The sequence below is a fragment of the Cydia splendana genome, chromosome 7, assembly GCF_910591565.1.
Source record: "Cydia splendana chromosome 7, ilCydSple1.2, whole genome shotgun sequence".
Taxonomy (NCBI): Eukaryota; Metazoa; Arthropoda; class Insecta; order Lepidoptera; family Tortricidae; genus Cydia; species Cydia splendana.
The window spans coordinates 19650301-19675455 of record NC_085966.1 but is presented as its reverse complement, the minus strand read 5'-3'; the positions used below and the strand labels follow the sequence as shown (position 1 = coordinate 19675455).

Sequence of the window (25155 nt, the reverse complement as noted above, 5' to 3'; positions counted from 1 at the left end):
CTTTTGAGTTTTATAATATTAGATCTTTTGAGTGTCCAATTACTAGGGCAGGGTTACAGAAATTTACAGACCGAAGTTAGATAATGTCGAGCTAGCGAGACAGTCATAGATAGTGAAGACAAAAATTAGAAGTTTGACTTAAAATATTACTCGACTTGGGAAACGTTTATATATACAATGTTATCATTAAAGTTATGTTTTCGAGTTAGGATGACGAATAGGATGTTAGTATCAACGAATGTTTGCGCAATGAAGTATACGGAGAGCCACGATTTTCGTAAGAGTGGGATTAAGATTTCGACGAACAGATGATTATGATTTAAGGTTCAATTTATATTTGGAATTACGGGTACCTTTTAAGGTTCAATTTATATTAGGAACATGGGGACGTTCGATGAAAATAGGAGCTCACCGTTCACCTGGATGCGATACGGCCCGGTCACTCGCCGCGTATAGTCCGTCGGGTCGGCGAAAAAAGAACCGAATAACATCGAAAGATAGCGGTCGGGCCGGCGTCATAATCGACGTCACAAACTGAGCATTTCTAGGCCGCAACGCAACGACATAAGATCTAGAAACGGTCTCCTAACACGTCCACCGTGACAAAGTACCTCATTGAGAATACTTCGGTTTAGGTTTCAACCGGAGCGGGTCAAAGAGTGGTCGGGTCACTCCTACCTTTACGGGGTACCACTAGTGCGGCGCGGGTGTAGACGGTCGGTGCTCACAGCTTGCGCGGTCTCGTGAGGCGGCGCTTCTTGCGGTCGGGCGTGTGCGCGTCGGCGGAGGCGCGGCGGCGCGCGGCGGCGGGCGAGTGCTCGTCGCCGGACGAGTCGGTGCGCGGCGCGCGCGGCCGGGGCGCCGGCGCGGGCGCGGGCGCGGGCGCGGGCGAGGCGCGCTTCAGCTCGGGCTTCACCGCGGGCTCGAGTGCGGCGGGCGCGGGCGGCGGCGCGGCCGCGGCCGCGGGCGTCGCCCCGGCGCCGGCGCCGCTGCCGCCCGCCACCTCCAGCTCCGGCTCCGTGCTGCCGCCGGCCGCCCACTACGAAACGATATACATCATTTAATTCACCTTGACACAAAAAACTGCACAAGTTTTATCGTCGAGCGCCGCGCTCGACGCGTTTCGACTTCTCCGATTATTAACCGAGGGATAAAACGTAACCATTCCACAGTGTTTCGTCTAGAACAAGCTAGGTGGACAAAAGTCGTTATCAAATTATCTCTAATGAGGCATTAAATAAGATAAACAACATGTTTAAATTTGGGGGTTTAAACATGTTGTTTATCTTATTTAACCACACACCCAAACCCATTAATAGATTATGTCTAACTTTCTAATTTTATGAGTCATAGGGTGCAGAAGTCAGCTAATGAGGTAAGTGCAATTACACAATTAAGTCAGTTGCAATTTTGTGATGCGTTCAACAACATCTCTTACAAGTAAAACGTTATTTTGTGAAAAGATTTGGTGATAGATCTTATAACTGAAGGTAAGCACTTTATATTTTTCTTAAAAACATGTTCATATCAGTTGTAATAATGCTCGTATAGAGCAATAAATATGCACTTAAAAACGTGGTGTTTTTTTTCTTCATTTTAGAACTTTGATAGACTAGCAAATACTTAACACCGCTTGACACCGGTCTAGATTTTTGATATTATTTACTTGCATAATTCTATTTTATGATGGTGTATATTTCATTTTGCAGAAATTTGCAAAACTTTTTTTTTTCTTTTTTTTTTGCAGAACACGTTTTCTCTATTTTAAGGAAGGGGTTTTTGAAGAATGGACAAATAAGGGGAAACATCACGAAAATTTCCACCTGTATCAGTTTATATTGGTAAAATATGAGTTACGAGATTTCACAGAAGAGTCTGAGAGACGGTTGAAAAATATTTTAACCAGTTATTCATCAAAACTGAATACCAAGTGGTATTTAGTGCGTCAAGATTAAAGAAGCAATTTGTGGAAAAGTTTAAAAGTGGTCTGGATGGCCAAAATATAGAATTACGAGTGTACATAACTAGACCAAGTGCATCAACGTCGTCTGAAAATGATAATCCTGCAGGAAGACCCAAATTAAACTTCAAAAGTTCCTCTTTTAAAACGAAAAAACGCTGAGTTAAAGATCTGGTACAATTATGTACCTATGTTTTAACTGCTGCCGAAATCCCGATTGATTCGTGATCGGCAGGAAATAGAACACGGCAAAAATGTTAAAAAATATTAGAGAAATTCCACATAAGCCAGCGTAGTCTTGTTCTTATGACAACAGTAGGTACTTCAATGAATTCTAGGCAGCTAAGTTCTAGCATATTATATTGAGTCAAAATCGACAAATACAAACTTACAAGCAGACTAAAAGGTGGTCAATGAAGGCTGATTATCATAAATATTCATCATATCATTATTTACCCAATGTAAAAGGTACAAGCGTGTTATATCCTTCAGAAGAACTTCAAAAAACTAACGCAAAACAAGGAAAACAATTATTATTCTAATATAATACATGAGTTAGAACAGATTATTAGGTTATTCATAATTAACAGACTAATTAATTTATTATGTGTTCCGTTCTACGTCCGAGGTGTTTATTGAGAGAGTTACGCCGCAGTCGGCCGATAGATGCCGCTAGCGTCTATGTAGTCGCTCCGCCTGACGCCGTGACGTAGATTCCGCTTCCCCACCTGCAAACAGAGCTGCACGCGCGCCTCGCTTCGCCGCCATTACATTGTTGCGTCGACCGTCTTAGCCGAAGGTCCGTATAATTCGTTGGTATTTTTTTGCAGCATGGTTACGTGAAAAGTTAATTCATTTAATTTCTATCTATCTATAGTGGTTATTAGAACTTCCGTTCACGTTCGGATTCGTTAAATTTTATAAACATTTAGTTAAAAATTTCCGATCCAAAACCTGTTCGTTCTAAATATGTTTTATTTCGCCAGAGGCTCCTTTTAGTCCTTTTAGCGATCTTGTGAACGGAAACTTTGAACAACGTTTTTCAAATCTACCCACTTTTTTTTTTTTTTACGAAATTTTCCATGACTGCTTAAATTGTTACCGTTAGTCAGTTTTTACGTAAATCTACTCGCATTTCCGAGATTAAAGTAGGAAATGCGCCAGTTTTTAACTAGTGTTTTCTAATACAGTTAAATATTTTCATGATGAGCGGTAACGCAAGTCGCTCCGCGTCCGAGGAGAGAGATCGCGCTTCGAGGTCATCGCGCCGGCAGCAGCGAGCGCGGCGCTCGGGGTCCAGCTCGGAGGAGGACTACCGACGTGCGCGCAGCCGGAGCTGGCGCTCCAGCACGCGGGCGGCGGAGCCCGCGCGGCGGCGCGAGCGGAGCCGCGCTCCCAGCAGCGCTTCGCGGCGGTCAACGACCTCGGGACTGGAAAGGAGGTTTGAATTCCTTTCGAACCAACTGGTGAGCCAGCTCAATGACATTTTAGCCACCCAAGTGTTCGAGTCTAGTAAAGGAATACCGCCCCCGCCCGTGGCGCCGCCGACGCCGGCCGCGCCGGGCCCGGCGCCTCCCACGGTGACGGCCGCCACGACGGCACCGCCAGCCGCGACGGCGTCTACCGCTACGATGGCGCCACCTACCACCCACGCTCAGTCCGCGGCTACGCCGCCGCTGACTTATATGCTACCGTCCACCATGACGACGCCGGCGACTACGCTGATCCTGTCCTCCGCGCCGCCGCCGGCCGCGGTCCCGCGCGGCACGCTGCCGGCGCTCCCGGTCCGCGTGGTCCCGATTGGCGCGCGCGCGCCCGTGCCGGTAGCTGCGACACAACACGAGCAGATCGCTGATCTCTCGGTCTCGATCAAGGAGCCCCTCGTTGCCAAGGCGAATGCGGAACGGCTCGCGAGGAGCTGTGCTCTATCGCGCCTCGACTGCCCAGAATGGAAAGCGGTACGTTACGCGGACACTCAGAAGAAGTACATAGCGTCCCCGGGATTCACCGAGGTGTTGATCAACGAGGAGCTGCGTCGATTTGAGGGTCCCTCGACTTCGCGAGGCTCGCGTGCGACCCAATCGGAGCGAAGCTTCGCGGCGCTCTCCAATGCGGTAATCGCGCAAAATGAAGCGCTCAACGAGGCTCTACAAAATTTAATCGAGTGGTCTGGCACGCCGGAATCTGGATCGCCCGGCGCACTCTATAATAAACTCAAAGACCTATTCGACAATGAATCAAATTACAAGGTAATCTCTCACGATATCTTACAAATAGTCTCCGGGAAGCGAGCCGAAGCCATAGCGGAGCGAAGGTTTGATTTACTGAGATCGATCAAGGATAAATACGTAAGAGAAGACATAGACAAGATCCCTCCTACATACGAATACATCTTCAATCCGGAGAAGCTGTCAGCATACGTGCAGAAGATCGGTGGCATCGATAAGGTGGGAAAACAACCCTCGCATAACTCCTTCGCTCGCCAGCGCTCCCCTGCTCAGGCTCCGTCCCCCAAAGACAAGGCCTTTCGCCGCACTGCTAATAAACAAAAATCGGACAAAAAGCCCGCCGCGCATAAAAAAGCTCGAGACTCCGGGTCTAAAAGGAAGGGGTCGGGAGGAGATAGCTCGAGACGCCGCGACACTCGTCGCAGGAGATGACTTCCGAGAATTTTCAGCTGGTTGTTTGCAACACTTCCGAAACAGTTGGAGAAAATTAAAAGCTCCGAATATAATTCTAGATTTGATTTCATCGGTACGAATCCCATTTATCAAAAAACCCCCGTTGATTTTACCTACACTAGATGTCCTTCACAAGTTTCGCACTCCGGAATCTCCTCAAATGACAGAAGAGATAGAAAACATGACCCGGGAGGGGGTCCTAGAGCATGCTCCGCTCACCCCCAGCTACATTTCACCCCTCTTCCTGCTGCGGAAGAGCAACGGAAAAGTAAGAACTATTTTCAATCTAAAATCCCTGAACCAGTATATGAGAACGTCCCACTTCAGACTATTCAATCATTGTCACATGCACAACTTTCTACAAACCGGAGACTGGTTAGCCAAATTCGACTTGAGCCAAGCATACTACCATGTCCCTATTCTAGATCAACACAGATGCTTCCTTCGTATAAGCTATCAAGGTCGGCTGATGCAGATGACATGTCTCCCGTTCGGAATATCTGTAGCTCCGAAAATATTCGCGACCTTATCAAATTGGATAGCGCACTTCCTGAGATCGTGTGGCCTTCGCGTAGTAGTCTACCTAGACGATTTCCTAATAGCGAACCAGTCGAAGAAATCCCTTCTAGAGCAGGTATTGATTGCCAAATCAACCCTAATAAATTTGGGCTGGCAAATAAATTACCAGAAGTCCGTCATGATACCCACTCAGATCATAGAGTTCCTAGGCATCACGTGGAACACGCGATTCAACTCCCGGTCTCTGCCAGCAAAGAAAGTAAGCGCTCTGCGTCGCGACCTGCACGCCTGTCTTGCTGCCGAGTCGCTCACGGTGAAGAAGACCCAACGTATCCTGGGCCGTCTCAACTTCGCGAACTTCGTGGTCCACAGAGGAAGGCTACACTGTCGCAGTCTCCAACAATATCTCGGACAGCTACGGAAAGCCCCGTGTCACCTCCCTCCTCGTCTTCCGCCTGCAGTTCGGCAGGATCTCCAATGGTGGATCGACAACGCAACTCAACAGACCCACATTCACGAGGAGGTAAGAACGACGAACTTTATAGTCACGGACGCATCGGACCACCAGTGGGGAGCAGTCGTCAACGGAAAGCCGTTATGCGGTCCGTGGAGCCACCAACAGAAGAATTGGCACAGCAACCTCAAAGAGCTATACGCAGTATTCGCTGCGCTGTCAATAGAAAGCCAAAACTTAAGGAATTCCCGGGTGGTGCTACAGACGGACAACCGGACCGTTGTAGCATACATAAAAAACGAAGGCGGGACCAAGTCTCTTCCTCTCCTACAGCTGACGCGAAAACTTCTAACGCTAGCGGACCGCCTACGGGTCAATCTGGCCCCTTACTACCTACCAGGTCGGTACAACCCCGAGGCCGACGGACTGTCAAGGGGACACTTCGTAACCGAATGGCACCTGCGCCCAGAAGCCACGGAGAAAATCTTCGCGCGCTGGGGTACCCCGTCCATCGACCTCTTCGCCTCCGAGAGCGCTCACGTCGTGCCACGGTATGTTTCAATCGATTCGCTCGACTCGAACGCCTGCTATCACGACGCATTCAGCAACTACTGGCACTACGACCTGGCGTGGATATTTCCACCTCCCAGCCTCCTGCCTCGCGTTCTACATCACCTCAACACCGCGTCGGGCCTGTTCATCGTGATAGCACCCAAGTGGAACAGACCTTTCTGGAGACCAGACCTAAAGAAGAGAGCTGTCAAGCGACCATTGAAAGTCCACAATCTTCGGACGGTCCTAGTAGACACATCGACGAACCGCCCTCCTCCACAAGTCAACGACTTAAGCATCGAGGCCTGGCTCCTTTCGGGTGGGATGCTGTGACACCGGGCTGGTCGGACCAGGAGAAAAACCTACTGATGTCCCATTGGCGTGCTTCTACAATAAAAACTTATACACCCATATGGAAAAAATGGTCATCGTGGTGTACCAAAAACCAGATCAACTGCCAGGTACCTCCGCCCAATGATGTAGCAAGGTATCTCGCACATCTATTTTTAACAGATAAGTTAGCTTACCGGACGATACTAGTTCATAAATCCGTTATAAGTGCTGTGTGTGAACCATTATCGGACTCTAAGCTTTCCTCAAACGCCCTGATTAAGAATATTTTAAAAGCAATATCGGTAGCGAGACCACCGCCTCCTAAACCACCAGTTTGGGACGCGAGACATCTAATAAAATACCTTAAAAATACTAGTCCTGACTTGAATAGCTTGTACGACGTATCTAGAAGAACTGCCGCTCTTTTACTACTAGCATCGGGTCGCAGGGTCCACGACCTTACCCTGCTACACTCTAGCGGGGAATATTACATAGATAACCTTCAATCTATTACTTTGCGTCCAAAATTCGGCTCTAAATCTGATAATGGGTCTTATCAACAGTCTGATTGGACTCTACTAGAAGCACCGGAACAGAATATAAGCCCAGTATTCTGGATACGTCAACTTATTAAAATTACAGAAAATGTCAGGGAACACTGCTCTAACTTATTTGTATCAACCAGAGCCCCATCCAAGCCTGCCTCGCCCACGATGATTGGAGGTTGGCTTAAACGTCTCTTAGCAGAGGCTGGTATTGAATCAACTCCGGGTAGCTTTCGATCCGCGGTATCATCCTTAAACTGGCTGGAAAAATATCCAATCAATGATATTTTAGCTAAAGCTAATTGGCAAAACGAATCTACCTTTAGACGTTTCTACCACCGGGATATCCGCGGATCGGACGCGAACTCAACTGAGAAGTCTCTGTCAAATTTATTTAAAGTTTGATTCTAACCTAGGGTTACATTATTTACCAATTACCACACATTACATAATTATATTGAGTTACTGCGATTACATATGTATGTTACAAATACTATGCGTATGTAATATTTTCCTAGCCAGTAAGTGTAGCCCTATCGCTCGCGCGCCCGCTGATTCGCCACCAGGAGATAATAAACAGGTCTCAATAAACACCTCGGACGTAGAACGGAACACATAATATAAAAATTTTACCTTCCAATAAAATTGATATTATGTTTCCTGAGACGTCCGAGGTGAAAGTAATGTCTTCCTGGTAGCCCGTTTTATACCGACGGTACTTCTCCTCAACAATGTAATGGCGGCGAAGCGAGGCGCGCGTGCAGCTCTGTTTGCAGGTGGGGAAGCGGAATCTACGTCACGGCGTCAGGCGGAGCGACTACATAGACGCTAGCGGCATCTATCGGCCGACTGCGGCGTAACTCTCTCAATAAACACCTCGGACGTCTCAGGAAACATAATATCAATTTTATTGGAAGGTAAAATTTTTATATTATTAATAATAAGTTAAGTTTTAATTAATTTTCTATATTATATTTTTATTTTTTTGTATATTTTTAAGTAAATAGTATAAAAAATAATGTATCTAATGAACTGTAAAATTTTGTTTATTAATGTGTTAATAAAAAACCGGGCAAGTGCGAGTCGGACTCGCGCACGAAGGGTTCCGTACCATAATGCAAAAAAAAAAAACAAAAAAAAAGCAAAAAAAAACGGTCACCCATCCAAGTACTGACCACTCCCGACGTTGCTTAACTTTGGTCAAAAATCACGTTTGTTGTATGGGAGCCCCATTTAAATCTTTATTTTATTCTGTTTTTAGTATTTGTTGTTATAGCGGCAACAGAAATACATCATCTGTGAAAATTTCAACTGTCTAGCTATCACGGTTCGTGAGATACAGCCTGGTGACAGACAGACGGACGGACGGACGGACGGACGGACGGACGGACGGACAGCAAAGTCTTAGTAATAGGGTCCCGTTTTACCCTTTGGGTACGGAACCCTAATTATTAGTAAAAAAATATATAATTAATTAAATATATACTTTTTTTTTACTTTTTTTCATGGTATTTAAAATTTTTTAGTAAATTATATTTAATTGAACAATACTAACCATAATACTACCCAAAAACACAAAAAAATATTTTTGTCCACCTAGCTTGTTCTAGACCAGTGTTGGGCATTCAAGAATAAAATCATTATTTGAATAAGAATTCGTAGGAATAAAATCATCTCGATTTTATTCCCGTCAAAAATATTCAAATTATTTTGGTCGGGAATAATTCGTATGAGAAAAAATTGAATGACAATAACTTATTCTTAATCAAATAAATATAATCATGATTTTTAATCGAAATAATATTCCACGAATAAAAATGTAGTCCGGGTACCGTATAGGTACTAATTACGTATAGTTAGGTAGATGTAATAGTAGTTAGTCTCTTGTCTAATTTATACCTATTTTATGGAATAAAATCTTACAAATTGACTGTCGCATAACGCATAGTTTCAGTAACCGTATTATGTTTAATTTACTAACCAAATCATTAGGTTCAATTTAGCTGGTCTAAGCGCTTTGTCTCTATCACTCTTACATATTAGTGCGATAGAGAGACGGAGGTAGCGTTCCGTTGACGTAGCGCAAAAAATTGGCATCTTGGCTACGAACCCAAGGTGCCTAGCCAAGATGCCAATTTTTGTTTTTATTTTAATAACCGAATCATTAGGTAAATTTAGTTGTTCTGGGGGCCTAGCCAACATGCCAATCGCTTGCGCTCCAACAACGAAGCGCTTTCTGTCTCTATCACTCTTACATATTAGTGCGATAGAGAGACAAAGATAGCGTTTCGTTGTCGTAGCGCAAACGTTTGGCATGTTGGCTACGCTCCCAATGTGCCTAGCCAAGATGCCAATTTTTGTTTTTATTTTAATAACCGAATCATTAGGTAAATTTAGCTGTTCTGGGGGCCTAGCCAACATGCCAATCGCTTGCGCTCCAACAACGAAGCGCTTTCTGTCTCTATCAATCTTTCATATTAGTGCGATAGAGAGACAGAAATAGCGTTTCGTTGTCGTAGCGCAAACGTTTGGCGTGTTGGCTACGCTCCCAATGTGCCTAGCCAAGACGCCAATTTTTGTTTTTATTTTTATAACCAAATCATTAGGTAAATTTAGCTGTTCTGGGGGGCCTAGCCAACATGCCAATCGCTTGGGCTCCAACAACGAAGCGCTTTCTTTCTCTATCACTCTTACATATTAGTGCGATAGAGAGACAAAGATAGCGTTTCATTGTCGTAGCGCGAACGTTTGGCATGTTGGCTACGCTCCCAATGTGCCTAGCCAAGATGCCAATTCTTGTTTTTATTTTAATAACAAAATCATTAGGTAAATTTAGCTGTTCTGGGGGCCTAGCCAACATGCCAATCGCTTGCGCTCCAACAACAAAGCGCTTATTTATTAGTGCGATAGAGAGACAGAGAGAGCGCTTCGTTGTCGGAGCGCAAACGATTGGCATAATGGCTAGGCCCCCAGAACAGCTAAATTGTAACCAAAGATTTGGTTATTAAATTAAAAACAAAAATTGTCATCTTGGCTAGGCACATTGGGAGCGTAATATCCAACATGCCAAACGTTTGCGCTACGACAACGAAACGCTATCTTTGTCTCTCTATCGCACTAAGGGGCTATTCACAAATTACGTCATTTCAAATTAGGGGGTGGGGGGGGGGGGGGGGGTCTGAACATCGGATGATGGTAGCATGACGTAGGAGGAAACGGGGTCATTCGAAGCATGATTTTTGGATGATTTTAGGGGGGGGGGGGGGGTCGAAAATCGTCAAAAATCGATGACGTAATTTTTGGACATCCCCTAATATGTAAGAGTGATAGAGACAGAAAGTGCTTCGTTGTTGAAGCGCAAGCGATTGGCATATTGGCTAGGCCCCCTGAACAGCTAAATTGTACCCAAAGATTTGGTTATCAAATTAAAAACAAAAATTGACATCTTGGCTAGGCACCTTGGATGCGTAGCCAATATGCCAATCGTTTGCGCTACGAGAACGAAACGGTATCTCTGTCTCTCTATCGCACTAATATGTAAGAGTGATAGAGACAGAAAGTCCTGCGTTGTCGGAGCACAAGCGATTGGCATCTTGGCTAGGCCCCCAGAACAGCTAAATTTACTCAATGATTTGGTTATTAAATTAAAAACAAAAATTGTCATCTAGGCTAGGCACCTTGGGTGCGTAGCCAATATGCCAATCGTTTGCACTACGACAACGAAACGCTATCTCTGTCTCTCTATCGCACTAATATGTAAGAGTGATAGAGACAGTAAGCGCTAAAAACAGCTAAATTGTCCTAATGATTTGGTTATTAAATTAAAAACAAAAATTGGCATCTTGGCTAGGCACATTGGGAGCGTAGCCAACATGCCGAACGTTCGCGCTACGACAACGAAACGCTATCTTTGTCTCTCTATCGCACTAATATGTAAGAGTGATAGAGAAAGAAAGCGCTAAAAACAGCTAAATTGTCCTAATGATTTGGTTATTAAATTAAAAACAAAAATTGGCATCTTGACTAGGCACATTGGGAGCTTAGCCAACATGCCAAACGTTCGCGCTACGACAACGAAACGCTATCTTTGTCTATGTATCGCACTAATATGTAAGAGTGATAGAGAAAGAAAGCGCTTCGTTGTTGGAGCCCAAGCGATTGGCATATTGGCTAGGCCCCCAGAATAGCTTAATTTACCTAATGATTTGGTTATAAGAATAAAAACAAAAATTGGCGTCTTGGCTAGGCACATTGGGAGCGTAGCCAACACGCCAAACGTTTGCGCTACGACAACGAAACGCTATCTGTCTCTCTATCGCACTAATATGTAAGAGTGATCTGAGTGATAGAGAGAGACTATGCGCAACTCTACGGAGGGTCAACATTTGGTATGTTGGCTAAGCACCCTGATCGGATGATAGAACTAGATAGTGTATAGCGGAACTCTTTAATGTGTACTATACCTAAACTATAGTAACAAATATCAAATCAATCCGACTTTTAAATAGAAGGGTGAAAATCAACTTACAAAATATAACCGATTGTACTACAAAAATTAACTTAATTCTAAATAACATTTTAATTGAATAAAACCTTAGTTAGAATAGGCCCACTTCTAGAATAATTATTCTGCTTTTTATTCCGCATTTAAAATAAGAGTCACATGATTTATTCACCTTAATTTTATTCTAAAATAACTAGTGCAAGAATAATTCTAATTCAAATCGATTTGAATAAGAATAAATTTCTGTTTTTATTCTTATTCTTATTCAAGTTAATTTTTGCCCAACTCTGTTCTAGACGAAACACTGTGCATTCCTGCCGACGTTTAGCACTCGACGCGAGTGAAGCAAAAACGGACGCTCTCGCCCGAGTTAAACGCTCTACTTTTTATTTCAGATACGAAAAAAAGTAAAATAAAAGTGTATTTTATAATTATAACACAAAATTACCAACAAACTTTTATACATATTTTTTTAAATAATTTTGTAGAAATGTCGAAGTAAAGAAACCGTTATCGGAAACTAAGTATCACATCAAAATTTTAACTAAATTGCGCAACTGATCGTAAAATAAATTGCTTAGAAACTTTGTAAATCATACTAGGACCGAAAAGTATCACAAAGCAATGAAAACTGTTGAACATCTATACAATACGGAAAACAATTCTTACCATATTAGCGGGCTGCATCAAATGTAACGCGGCGCCGCACTCGGCGCACAGCGGCGGCACGGCGGGCGAACGCGAACGCCAGTACTGCAGCTCCGTCTTGCACTTGTTCAGCTCCTAGAATGTCAATAAAATGGTATTACTGCATTAATTTTGTTTTAACCTCGTCAGACCCACCATATAGTTTCCCAAATTTAATTTGAACCTTATTCTATATATTAGAACGAATTTCGTTTGTTTTAAACAGCAATGAAACAAAAGAAATGCTACTTTATTTGGTTCATGAAAGGTTCAAATTAGATTGCAACGAATATGTACATTCTAATGTACATTTAGTCTCAGAAGGTTAAAAATAAAATAGTTATTTTTGGGGCGTGTTCCTCACTAGCACAACCAGAGACGGCCTTGCCGGCTGTACACTCTCGGCGAGACACCCCGAGACAGGCCGAGAGCGAGTGTGTACAGACTGCTCTCGTCTTGTCTCGGTCTTCCTTGTCTCGTCTCGCCGTTCCCCGATTACGGTCGGTTTTTTGCGGCCAAAGGGTCTCGCTACTCTCGCGAGGGCAGCGAGGCAGAACATGTATACATTCAGTGTTAAAACAGAGATTTGTATAATTACCCGACAAAAATCTATGAACAAATTGGGGGTAGACGTAACAAATGCAAATTACCACCACTCGTATGTTAAATATTACTATCGATAATTACCCGGTGTGTTTCTGTAAAGTTGATTTTGCGTTGTTGGAAAATTGAACGGAACAAAGCAAAACCGACTCTGTTCCAATTGAATAGGATTTAAATTTCATCGAACTGAAGAGGTACTATAGGTAGGACCTCTTGGCCCTTAGGAGACTACGCAAAACTAGAACAAACTGTAAACAAACCGCCTTGATACATCAATGTCAAATAGTCGAGCGTGCGCTTCCGTTGTTCGGCGATCTGCTTCTACTGGAGCGCGGTCTTGCGGTACTACGCCTGTCTAACTAAATAATGAATAAAGTTTGACCTGCAACAGCGTCTGGAACTTGCGACTGGTCTCCTCATTCTTCTTGTCGTAGTCGTCCAGACGACTAGCGTAATCGAGCGTCTGCTTCTGCTGTTCGGCGATCTGCTTCTGTTGTTCGGCGATCTGCTTCTGTTGGAGTGCGGTCTTGCGTTTGCAGCTGCGCAGATCGCTACGTAAGGCGGATAGTTGGTCGTTGTACCTGAAATGAAACACAAATGCTGTATCAAACACACACTTCTTCGTCACACTTGATGCGATATCAGATATCGATTTTAATAGCAATCGATGCGTACTCACTATTTCACGCATACTCAATAATAGGTCACTATTTCTGCCCTCTGAAAACTGTACTTGATGCGCCGGATGGCACTACGGTACCGATTTGTATGTAATCGGATCGTTAACAAAGAAACTTTAAATGGTGTCTACTTCATTCTGGTCGTTGCCCATGTTATACGACTTCCCTTTTTCATTATCCTTTTCTTTTTTCCTGTATTGAGGTTGAACGCGAAACACGACGGTCGGAAACGGCGAGTCAATGCACACTTTTGGACTGTATTACCCTATCCATTGTAGCAGAGGTTATCTCTGTTTCATGTAGGTAAAGGTACTCACTTCTTCATCCCCTGCTTGATGCGGTGTATCCGTTTCCGCAGCACCATGTTGCTCTGCGGCGGCGGCGGCGACGGCGGGAGGCTCTCCTCCATGAATAGGTTGGAGATGGAAACGCGACGGTCGGAGACGGCGCTGGCGGCCGCGCTGCCGGATTCGAAGCCGCTGGGCGGCGGCGAGTCAAGGCACATGTATGATTTACTGCTCTCGCCGGCTGAAAGCATAAACGCCATGTCTCACATACATGTTGCACTCTTGTCTATGTATGATAAGTGTCCTGAGCGAATTTTTAGTAATCTTTTAACTTTTTTTCGAGAATGACTTTTTCTATACTCGTACAGGACGACCCAGGTTTGAACAATTTTGACCACCACACAAATATGAAAGATTAAATTGTGTTTTTGTATTCCAGATACCAAAATGGCAGTTGGATTAGCCAATCTGCAACGCAATCTGTCTGGTTTTCTGCAAAAATTTTAGTATCTGAGGTATAAATATATCTATATAGCCCTTTGGTGCCCTGTATCATATTATGTCAGTGTATATACAAGAAAATTTATAATAATATAAACTTTTCATACTATTATAAAGTGGAATAAATGTCATATACTAAATATGTGCCGCGATAGCAGAGGACGCTGGTTCGATTCCAACCTGGGGCATTGGAGGCCTTCGTCACTTTTTCTTAGTATATGACATTTATTTCAGTTTTATAGTTGATATAAACTTTTGTGAGTAAGACTGCTTGCAAAGCCTACCTTTGGGAAAGAAGCCTTTTAGATAGTTTGTAAAAGTATGGTATCGAAATTGATTGTTTTGTTTTGCAATCATTTGGAACACAATTGTAATACATTAGAATATTTTTACGACATAGAGCCAAGCCAGGTAATCAAGTCCCAGATAATATTGTTTAAATACTTTATATGGTAGCAATTTTGCCTATCAAAATCGCCTATCGTGGTCGTTAGTTTTAGGCTGTTATTTCATAGTAATTTTATTAACATTTTTTTTTCTGAATTCAGCACATTATTTTTCACTCGGATCTCTGGCCAGATGCGGCGTAATGCTTTAAAAATGCCTACACGTGCGGCCGACGACATTAGTGCAGAATATGGCAAAAGCAAGCGACATCCTTTCTAGGATATCACATCAATGCGGCTTTTTACGAGGTCACTGGATGAGCTGTTAATGCTAAATAATACTGGTAAGAACCCGACTGCCTCGCATACACGTTCGTTAAAATATTAATCTCGGTAAAAACGGTGGGTTCACTTTTATAGCCCTATTACCATACTTATGCAAAAAGAAATCATGAAATAAGTAAGTCGATTTGTAGACAACTAATAATACCGTTTTGTGAGTCGCTCATTTATTTAGAAAAGCTTCTATTTCTAAATAAACGAGCGACTCACAAAATGAGAGAAATACCTATTCATACATTATTTAAGATGATAGTTACTGCTAAGTACAGGATACGTGAGCTGTCTTTAATATACTAGCAGTTATCTCTTAGAAGCTATGACAATTATCAGGCCACCGTATATACCTACAGCTTACGTTTATAAAGGGGTTGTGCACAAATCACGCGAGGTGTTTTCGGCTACTTTTTGACCCATTTACATTTCATCTTGTCAAGCTCTCGTTTTGTGGAGGATAAGTTATTTTCAAGAAATACTAGTTTTAGTTTTAAGCCACAGCTATTGTTTTTATATAAATTCTGCTACCACATAGGGAGAGCGGTGTCTCTTGACACAAGTGTCAAATACGCTTAAAAGAAGTACCAGCCCAGTTATAATTACGTTTGTTTGAGCGAACACAATTTTATTTTTTTATTATTTTATTAAGTTCATTTCTGTCTACTTAGCTGGGAAACACATTGACGTGATATCTTTATCAATGGAAATGTACCATAATTACGGCCTCGTTGTTCAATCTCGTAAACCCTCATTTAAATTGCGTAGGATGTAAATACGTATACATAACTTATGTATGCGCATTCGTTTTTCGTCAAGTTCTAAGTCCTATTCTGCTTTCGTCACCCATTCTACATTCGTCACAATCGTCGGTGGCTTTCAATGTAGAATGCGTGACGAAAGCAGAATAGGACTAATTTAAGAACTTGACGAAAAACGAATGGGGCGACCCAAGACGATACCCATTTGTTGTGGAAGCAATGAAATTATGGATAATGTTTTATGACTTTCTCGTAGTTTGTGTAGAAACTAAAAATGCTGGTCAACCTGTGTTTTTGAAAATTAATGAATACAGTCATTTTATGCTTTATTTTGCTTACTGTTTTTAATATAAGGCAAGTGTATCTTAATTTGTCCAAAACAGACCTGTGTTCTCTTATTAATGCACAAAGGCTTCCGTAAGGACCTCTAAAATGACCGGCCGTGCGCTCTCATTCAACGGTTCCCACGATTTTAACTAGATCGTTGTTCCACCTTATATTAGTAGGAGATCCCACATATTTTGATAAAGTGAATATTTTAGGAAATAATAACCTCGAAAGAAACAAAATGTATGTGAGGATTTTTTTTTCGTATATCAACCCTATGGTGTGGGATGTTGTTGGAAAGGTCTTTCAAAATGAATAGGGGTTTTAGAAGAACATTTTTTGATAAAGTGAATATTTTCGGAAATAATCGCTTTGAAAGAAACAAAATGTGTGTGACAATTTATTTATCGTTTCAACCTCATAGTGTGGGGTGTCGTTGGATAGGCCTTTCAAAATAAATAGGGGTATTTAAACAACATTTCTTGATAAAGTGAATCATTTCGGAAATAATCGTTTAGAAAGAAAAAACAAGGTTTTTCCTTATAACTTTTGAACCATCTGTCCAAAAAATATGAAAAAAATCATGAAAATAGTGCTTAAAAACCCAATCAAATAAAATTAAAACAAACTTGATCAGTTAAGCCGTTTATGAGTTATCACTAAAAGTCTTCCCTTCTTATTTTAATTAAAAGCCTGGCAACCCTTATTTGTGACCGGATTTTCGCAGGTAACCCTATACCATTGTATTTGCAATAAAATTACCATCATTTTGATGTATAATTCAAGCGTCAGACAGATGAGTGCAATTATCGATATAAAATCACCTCTTTAAACACGGCAACCACATAATAGTGACCGGAAAAAGATAGGCAACCTAGATGATTTATGTTGTACAAGTTGTATACTTTCCATTGAAACTTATTTCGTTCGTCAGACAAATCGGTGATATTTGCCGAAAAAATTTTTTTTTCAAAAATTTATTAAAAATAGCCTTGACCATATTTCTTTAGGCAACCCTATTTATTTATGTTCTGGAACATATTTTCTTTCATATTTTCATAGTTTCATCCGTCAGACAGATTAGTGAAGGTCGACCATATATGTGGGATCTTAGACCATTAGGACCCTAACTTAGACTTCGGACCTTAACCATAAAATAACATATGTGGGAAACATTTGTTTTTACACACATACAAGTTTTCTAAAAAGGAGTTAGGTATTTGTTAGCGCTAGATTACCTACTACTTACTAGCATTTCTATAAAGTAGGTATACCATTGCTCTGTGACTATGTGGCAACAAATCTTTTTACAGGTAGTTTTATTAATTTAGAGATATACAAACACCAATTATGTAAATCAATTTGTATACAAAATCAACGAGTAGGTATATTTTAATTAAATACTATAAGATTGCTAATAAGTAATAATTATTGCAAATTCCTGAGCGAACCTCACATTTAAGGACATTTTAAATAAGAATAGCATATAAAGGCAAATATAAGTTGAAAGTAAACCAGAAATTGGCAGGAAACATTACAAATTGTAAACAGGAAGTACTTACGAGAAAATGCGGTTGTGATGTCGAAGAAATCAGTACCAAAATACGTTATTTCTGGCAAGTTAGGTTCGATGTGTTCCTTAAAGTACTCCATGGCCATGGTGGTCAGATCGAACAGTTCATCTGTCACTTTGTAAGGCCTCGCTAGTTTTTGTGTTGTTTTCAAGTATGATAGAATACTGTATACTTCATCCAATATCTGTAACAAAATAAACAATCGAAAATAAATCTTAACGATAGTATGGGGACCTATTACATATTAATCGTATTATTGCCGTCTAATCCAGATTTTTTTTAAATAAATACGACCACTAAATGAGGTGCTTTGGGGAGTTTGGGGTAACGTCGTACCTAATTTTTTAAATTGCTAATGTGTACTAAACTAGAAGAACTTTCTACTGTAGCAACAGTAAGAAAGATGCCTTGGTAACGATGTAGGATGTGCTGCCAAAGTATGAAGTGCTTAAGTTAAATAGATATTAGCGATTTTCAAAATTATCCCGTTGCCGAAGTTATCCCAATCCTGTTCCTTACGTGAAATCGAATATGCTAGTTTCCTAACGGGTCATATGTATTCGTTATGAAAATTTTAAATGATTTGCTAGTATGATGTAAGTACGGAAAAAACAAGTCGTGACTTCTCTGTTTATAAGTTTTTTGCTCATATAAAATCGTTCATTGCGTTACTAATGGTAACCTATCGGTTTTACGAAGTATTCTTTCTTATGAATCATTTTTTTCAAATACGTTTTTTCCCCAAAACAATAGGGTATTATACTGTATTTAAAATAAATTATTTTGCACCATGCATGAAATAAAGCACCAGACAATTATTAGAAAAACACAGATAGGAGTTGTTTTGAAACACAAGTTCTATTTAATAAATCGGATAGAAATATAAAAACCGGGCAAGTGCGAGTCGGATTCGCGCACGAAGGGTTCCGTACCATAATGCAAAAAAAAAAGAAAAAAAAAAGCAAACAAAAAACGGTCACCCATCCAAGTACTGACCACTCCCGACGTTGCTTAACTTTGGTCAAAAATCACGTTTGTTGTATGGGAGCCCCATTTAAATCTTTATTTTATTCTGTTTTTAGTATTTGTTGTTATAGCGGCAACAGAAATACATCATCTGTGAAAATTTCAACTGTCTAGCTATCACGGTTCATGAGATACAGCCTGGTGACAGACGGACGGACGGACGGACAGCGGAGTCTTAGTAATAGGGTCCCGTTTTTACTCTTTGGGTACGGAACCCTAAAAACGGGTCACTCACGTTTTTCGACTCGCGTTTTTCGACTTAAAATACGTGAGTGACCCGTTTTTAATATATTTTTTCTACTACCGTACTTTTATTTGTCATTTAAAGGGTCGTGCACACACCTTTAAAACCCTACCTTATAGTTGTCAAGACAAGTCTTTAGTCTATTCCCCAAAAAATAATTTGTGCATACAGCACGCAGTATCTTTTTGACGATTTTACGATACTTCGTGTAATGACCACTAAAAAATATTGAATGAAATACAGTGTTGCCAACCTTATTTTAAATGTCATCTCTGACAAATAAGTGAACCATAGACATTTTTTTTTAAATTTTATTCATTCATTCTTTTCCCGCCCGTACCACCCCGTACCCTCCATTTTTGCTACTTCTTGATTTAAAAATATTTGTTAAATTTACAATTTTATTTCAAAGTAAGTGCTTGGTCGTAGAAAAAGTATTGTATGCAACATTGTTTAACTTAGTCAAAAAATACTCGTGGCGTCTTTATTAACAATTTTCGGCTTCGCCTCAAATTGTTACTCACGCCACTCGCCTTTTTTGACCTCTCTTAAACAACGGTTGCATAAAGTACCATTGAACGTTATTGAGTACTTGGTAAATTATATCGATAAAATACCTTTATTATTGTTATATTAAACTTAAACGCACGACCTCATTTAAAATTAGACAAATGTACAGCTGTGTGCGCGATATAATAGCAGTCAATGAGAAAATGAAAATTAAGAGAACATTAGATCAATCATATTGTTACTAGGTATGTTTATTTTTCTTCTGCCTAACTTAACATTAGTTCAAATTAACAGTAAACTTTATTTTTATTTACAATATATTGACTATACCTATAGTAAGTAAAAAAATAATCATGAAAACCGGTTTATTTACTTCTTAGCAGAAATTCTTATAAAACTGGGAAACCCAATGAACAATAAACATATACAATTGGGTTTAATTATTTCAATTTAGTACGTTGCCCATTATATCCAAACAACGGTTTTTTTATTTGACAAAAATCTTCCTTTAGAAGTAAATCTGCGAAATTGTGTTTACTTTGCTAGTGCACTAGAATGCTGATGTCTCCTTTTGCATTCATTTTAGTGTTTCAACATTCCATAACCCAAATAAACAGTGGCTAGACAGACGTACTAGTGATACATAAATTCATATGTAAGCAACACCAAGGTCCATTATTCTACTTTTTAATGCCTAGCTACCATTTTTTTCGGCTAAACATGACGAAATACAAAAACACCTAAAAGTTTGGTATTTTAGTAACTTCTGCTCGACTTCGTCGGCATAGAATGATGATTTATATGACAAACTGTATTCTATCATCACACTAATTGGGTTATAATTACAAAAAAAAAGATTAAATTGACTACTTGGGTTTAAAGAATTTGACTATTTCATAAAAGAAGCAAAAAATAAGTTAACCAACACGGAAAATCAAGTTTATGCTGGGCACAAATTTATATTTTTACAACACCCTTCCTTATTATTACATTTATTATACTGTTATCGTATTATTTACTTACAACGTTCAATCATCATCAGAAGTAGCTAAGCATGCTAGAGTTCATTTTGAAAAGCGCGCGCACGCTATTATTTGCGTGACCACAAAGTTGTGTACGAACCATTTTGTATACCTCTTCCGGTTTGCTACTTCTGCTGTGGATTGTACCATACTGTAATCTATAAATCGTTAAAAGTTGGGTTAATTTAGTCTTGATTCTAAATTAGGTACTTAGACGAATTCACTACGCCCTTAAACTCTTCCTCGTGTCTGTGTGTCATATAATATAATAAGGGTCCAGCCAGTTTTTTGTCTTTTTTTTTGCATTTTTTCGAAAGATTATTTTTTCAGTTTTTATTTCATCACCACAAGGGTTGACTACATACTTAGAGCGTACAATCGACATGCTGAAATGGAATTACCCTATTTAAGCATACCAACCTAAACTGTAATAATTTAGTAATTGTAACTTAATAATAATAATTGTAACCTAATTTATCTTATTTAATTCCAATGTTGACGTGTAATATGTAATTATATTATAAATAAATGAGTATGAGTAATAACATGAAACTCAGCTTGAAGTATTATTAGTTGCTTGAAATAGTATTTCAATAAAAATAGAGTGAGGACAAGTTTTGTAGGTATTTGTGTGACTTGGGCGAGCGTAATTTCTACTTTATTACTACATAACGGCGGCCAAGTACTTGTGACTCTAGGGGCCCACTGATTAATAGTCCACCGGAAGGTATCGGCCTGTCAGTTCTTCGGAACTGTCAAAATTTTGTTCTGACAGGCCGATACCGTCCGGCGAACTGATAATCAGTGGGCCCCTTTAAAGACCCGTTTGAGTGATTCAGAAAGACACAAATCGTGTAATAAAAACACGGCGATCGTCAATATTCTATGCAAAGAATAATGATGAAATTTGTTGTGTATCACAGAATATGATCGATAATTCTGGAGGTCACTTGGCGGCGTGGCGTCTGAGAATTGTAGTTTTCATGTAATATCTTAAATTTAACGACATTGGTGATTGAATTGAATATTTTGATGATATTTTTGTTTGTAGAGGTCGCTGTCCCTGACCACACCCAAACTAGCTGAAATATCCAAAGAAATTTGGCGTTCGAATCACTTGTGATATTGATTGACCCATTCAGGAAAATCAGAGTGACGCTTAGGACGACTTACACCTTACGATTTTCCTGAGAATGCTAAGCAATGTCAAACCAAAGCTGGAAGCCAAGCTTTGGTTTGACATTGCTTAATTTTTAAGCCAAGATAGCTACGAATGATAAATTGATAACAGACAAATAATCGATTTCGTAGCATTTAAGAATTTAAGCCAAGATAGCTATGAATAATGAATAATAACAGACAAATAATCGATTTCGTAGCATTTTCAGAACTAATTATTTTCAAAGTACCGTTCGTAAAAGCTCAAATACTCCTTTGGGTTCCAAGATTATTTTGCCTTTTTCATTCAACAATGAGAACTAATTTGTTTACCCATAACAAAATTACCCATATCTCGTGCCATATTCATATCACTTCAGTTACGACTAATCGCATTACCGTAATGGCATTGGAACAACGTAAGTGATGCGTGAGCCGCTTCCGCGTGCAAGCCCCTTAGGGCGGTTATAACGCGTCGTAGCAGGCATTACGCAATGCCAGAAATACTCGTATTTGCCCAAATAGTCTCCTTCTTATAAGAAAGTAACACAGCCGTAATAGCCATATTAAGCGATAACAAACCGCAAAGTTGATTACTGTCTGGATACAGCTTTCGTCTCTGAGGACTACCGCAAGAAACGAGAATGGAAATGTCGTTATCTGCTTCTCTATCGCTCTTGCATATTCGAGCGATGAAAAGGCAGATAAACAAATTTCTATTTTCGTTTTTCGCAGTAAGCTCTGATTGACGCCGTACACTTCGTACATTAAAACATTCAAGTTCTTTCTCTCAATCAATCTTCACTTATTCGGCAGAGACCAAGGCCTAAAAGCGTTCACGGACAAACGTACGCTTTCGCATACAGCCCGATGGCCAGCGACGCGCTGAACTCAAGATTTGTGCCTGAATTTCTCTCGGCTTGCCTACGTTTTATAATAGGCATTATGGTTCAAGCGGCTAGATAGAATCGTGGGTCACATAACAAGGCTACATCACTTGAATTTGTTAATTTGTGATTAATTAGAGAAGCAATGCAAACGTTCAAGGAAAGACTTTTCTGTTATATTTGAGAGATCTTAGCTTAGACCTAAGGCCGCGGACTGGACGCATGCGACCGGCGGCGCAGGCAATGCATGGGGCGGTGCCACCCGCTGCTGTTGTCCAGAACATATTAACCGGGTCCACACAGAGCGAACATACGCGCGAGGCAATTTCCTTGCGCAAAAAAAGGCCAGTGTAGACGTGCCGAGGCGGCGCGCGCGAGGCACGTCTACACTGGCCGTTTTTTCCCGGCTATTCATTTAAGTCTATAGATTTTGACCGAATCGCGCGAACCACTGCTGGCATCGCCTCAAGTCATTCTATAATAGGCTCCGTCACACAGGCGCGTTTTGCGAGCGGCGCGTGAGCGGGGCGCGTCGCTTTTACATATAAAACGCTCACGCCCCGCCCGGAAAACGCGCCTGTGTGACGGAACCTGAAATGTTTGGCTGGAATTAATTTAAGCATCTATATGTTTGATGTGAAGTTTCAACTTTGACTGTCCTGGCAGGTATTTGTGACTTTCAACATGGTGACTAATATTCTCATACCTATACTTAGCTGTGGAGATAAGACAAAATGATAAATCATTTAGCTTTAGATGAATTTATGAAACTCACCTCGCCAGGGAAGAAACAGCAGTGTTTCCTCTCTATATGTTTACCAAAAGTCATCTGCAGAAGGCTTAGTCGCATGTGCAAAGTCTCAATAATGTCCGACTCGCAGGCCAAATGATGGCTCCTACGTGCAGACTCTCGGCGAGGCATCTTGGCCTTGATGGACTGAAATCTTTGCAACATCTGGTTCTGCAGCCGTCGGAACGTAGAGTTTAATATACTACTACACAATGTGTTAAAGTGTCGGTTCACCTGTAACAATGGATGCAGTTGAAAACAAATATAGACTCCCTATATATCAAATAAAATGATTATAACTAGCTGTTAGTATGACATTTTTTAGTGATAAACAGTAATATAACTGGCAATCTAAGAAAAATACCGTCCTGCAAGACAAGCAAAGCTTAATGCAAGAGTCATGGGCAATTTATATATGTATCTTGCTTCAGCATTTAGCAGTATTTAATAGTTTCACTAGAATGTACTTATAATTTTTTTTTTGTTCAAATGATTTTGGTTAGAGGTTAAAGCAGTAATTTTGCTTCTTTTGCATTTCCCATCCTCATGCATATTCAAATCAGCTAAATGCTTCTGTTCATTCATTGTAAATAAATTAATAGTAATTAAATATAAAATTGAAAGATTCTAAAGAATCACCAAACCCCCTTCATATATTATATTCATCTAAGAAATATAGTGTACTCTTTCTAGATACTATATTCAAATATTTTGTGTTATGCTTGTATGTATAAAACTGTAATACTTTGTACATAACATAATCAACCTGTTATTATGAGTGGTGGTGGTGTAAAGGTGTGTTTCAGGACTACCAATGCTTATGGTTAGGTAAAAAGATAAAAAATGTACTGAAACTAACCATCCTGATTTGGGACACATATTTAAAGCCCATCATACGAAATATCTTCTCTTGTATTTCAATGGGCAAGTCTAGCAGGCTTGTAGAGTAGGGCTTGGGCGCTGGGACCAGCGCCGAGCAGCGAGCCGGCGGCGCCGAGGAGTGAGGCGACGACCCCCCCGGGAGCTGGGCGCTGGAGTGCCGAGTCACGCGAGACACGGCCGCGGGCTCTGCGTGCGTAGGGCCAGCTCCCTCGCCGCAGCCAGCGCCGCCGCCGCCGACGCTACTCATCTGCCTCGTTGACACCATCTTACCCAGTTTGGTTATCAATTAAAATCTGAAAGCTGCACTATCTCCGTTAGACACTCTATTTTATCAGACAAAATATACACCATTTCAACAAGTATCCGTAATTCCAGATTTTGAGAATAGAAACGTAATGAACAAATGAAACGATTAACATTATTACTGAAGCATCGCATATAATTTCTATTACAACAAAAATAATTATTTTTGGGCTCTACAGTAAATTCTAAAATGGTGGCCGTGGCTAGATCGGCAATCACTTCTCGCCAATGAATGTATGATTTCTGTGGATTTATGGCTGGTTTAATTTATATAATATTGATTACTAAACACTCACTCAAGAGTTTATGCACATGTTTTGTATATTCAATCTTGATTTTACAAAGAAATCAAATTTCTAAGACGCAATAGTTCCCGAGTCCGCTACGCTTTCACAAGAATTATTTTTTTGTTGAATTGGATTGGTTGCCCGACTGGAGAATAGAAAACGTTCAAGCTTCCATAGATGCGCATCTTATTGTCTATTACTGTGTACGACTGAAGAAAAACTTCCGTTAAATAAATATTGTGCTTGAAAAAGCTTTTAAATTTAATTACATAATTCGCTATCTTATTTCATCAATTTGATAACATTTTGTCGTAACATTTTTGAATGAAAATGGTAAAATTGATTATTCCATCATAGGA

At 40.6% G+C, this 25155-nt stretch overlaps 1 protein-coding gene across 1 annotated transcript; it reads right to left on the bottom strand.

Annotated features, from left to right (window-relative positions):
- Window positions 1–724: 724 nt before the first annotated feature.
- Window positions 725–24961, bottom strand: LOC134792313 (F-box only protein 28). The gene is made up of 8 exons (XM_063763581.1): window positions 24806–24961; window positions 24184–24506; window positions 23310–23558; window positions 17676–17871; window positions 13836–14046; window positions 13221–13419; window positions 12218–12331; window positions 725–1039 (listed from the first exon to the last, which is right to left on the bottom strand). The coding sequence occupies exons 2-8, from the start codon at window positions 24469–24471 to the stop codon at window positions 725–727; spliced, it is 1572 nt and encodes a 523-aa protein (XP_063619651.1). The 5' UTR covers window positions 24472–24506; window positions 24806–24961.
- Window positions 24962–25155: the final 194 nt, after the last annotated feature.

What these genes read in the sequence shown, in the direction of transcription:
- LOC134792313 (XM_063763581.1), bottom strand. Translation starts at nt 24,471, where the DNA reads ATGGTGTCAACGAGGCAGATGAGTAGCGTCGGCGGCGGCGGCGCTGGC. An exon ending in ATCAAGCAGGGGATGAAGAA is followed by an intron (nt 13,420 to 13,835) that starts GTGAGTACCTTT and finishes GTTTCATTTCAG; the next exon opens with GTACAACGACCAACTATCCG. An exon ending in AGTTCCAGACGCTGTTGCAG is followed by an intron (nt 12,332 to 13,220) that starts GTCAAACTTTAT and finishes TTGACATTCTAG; the next exon opens with GAGCTGAACAAGTGCAAGAC.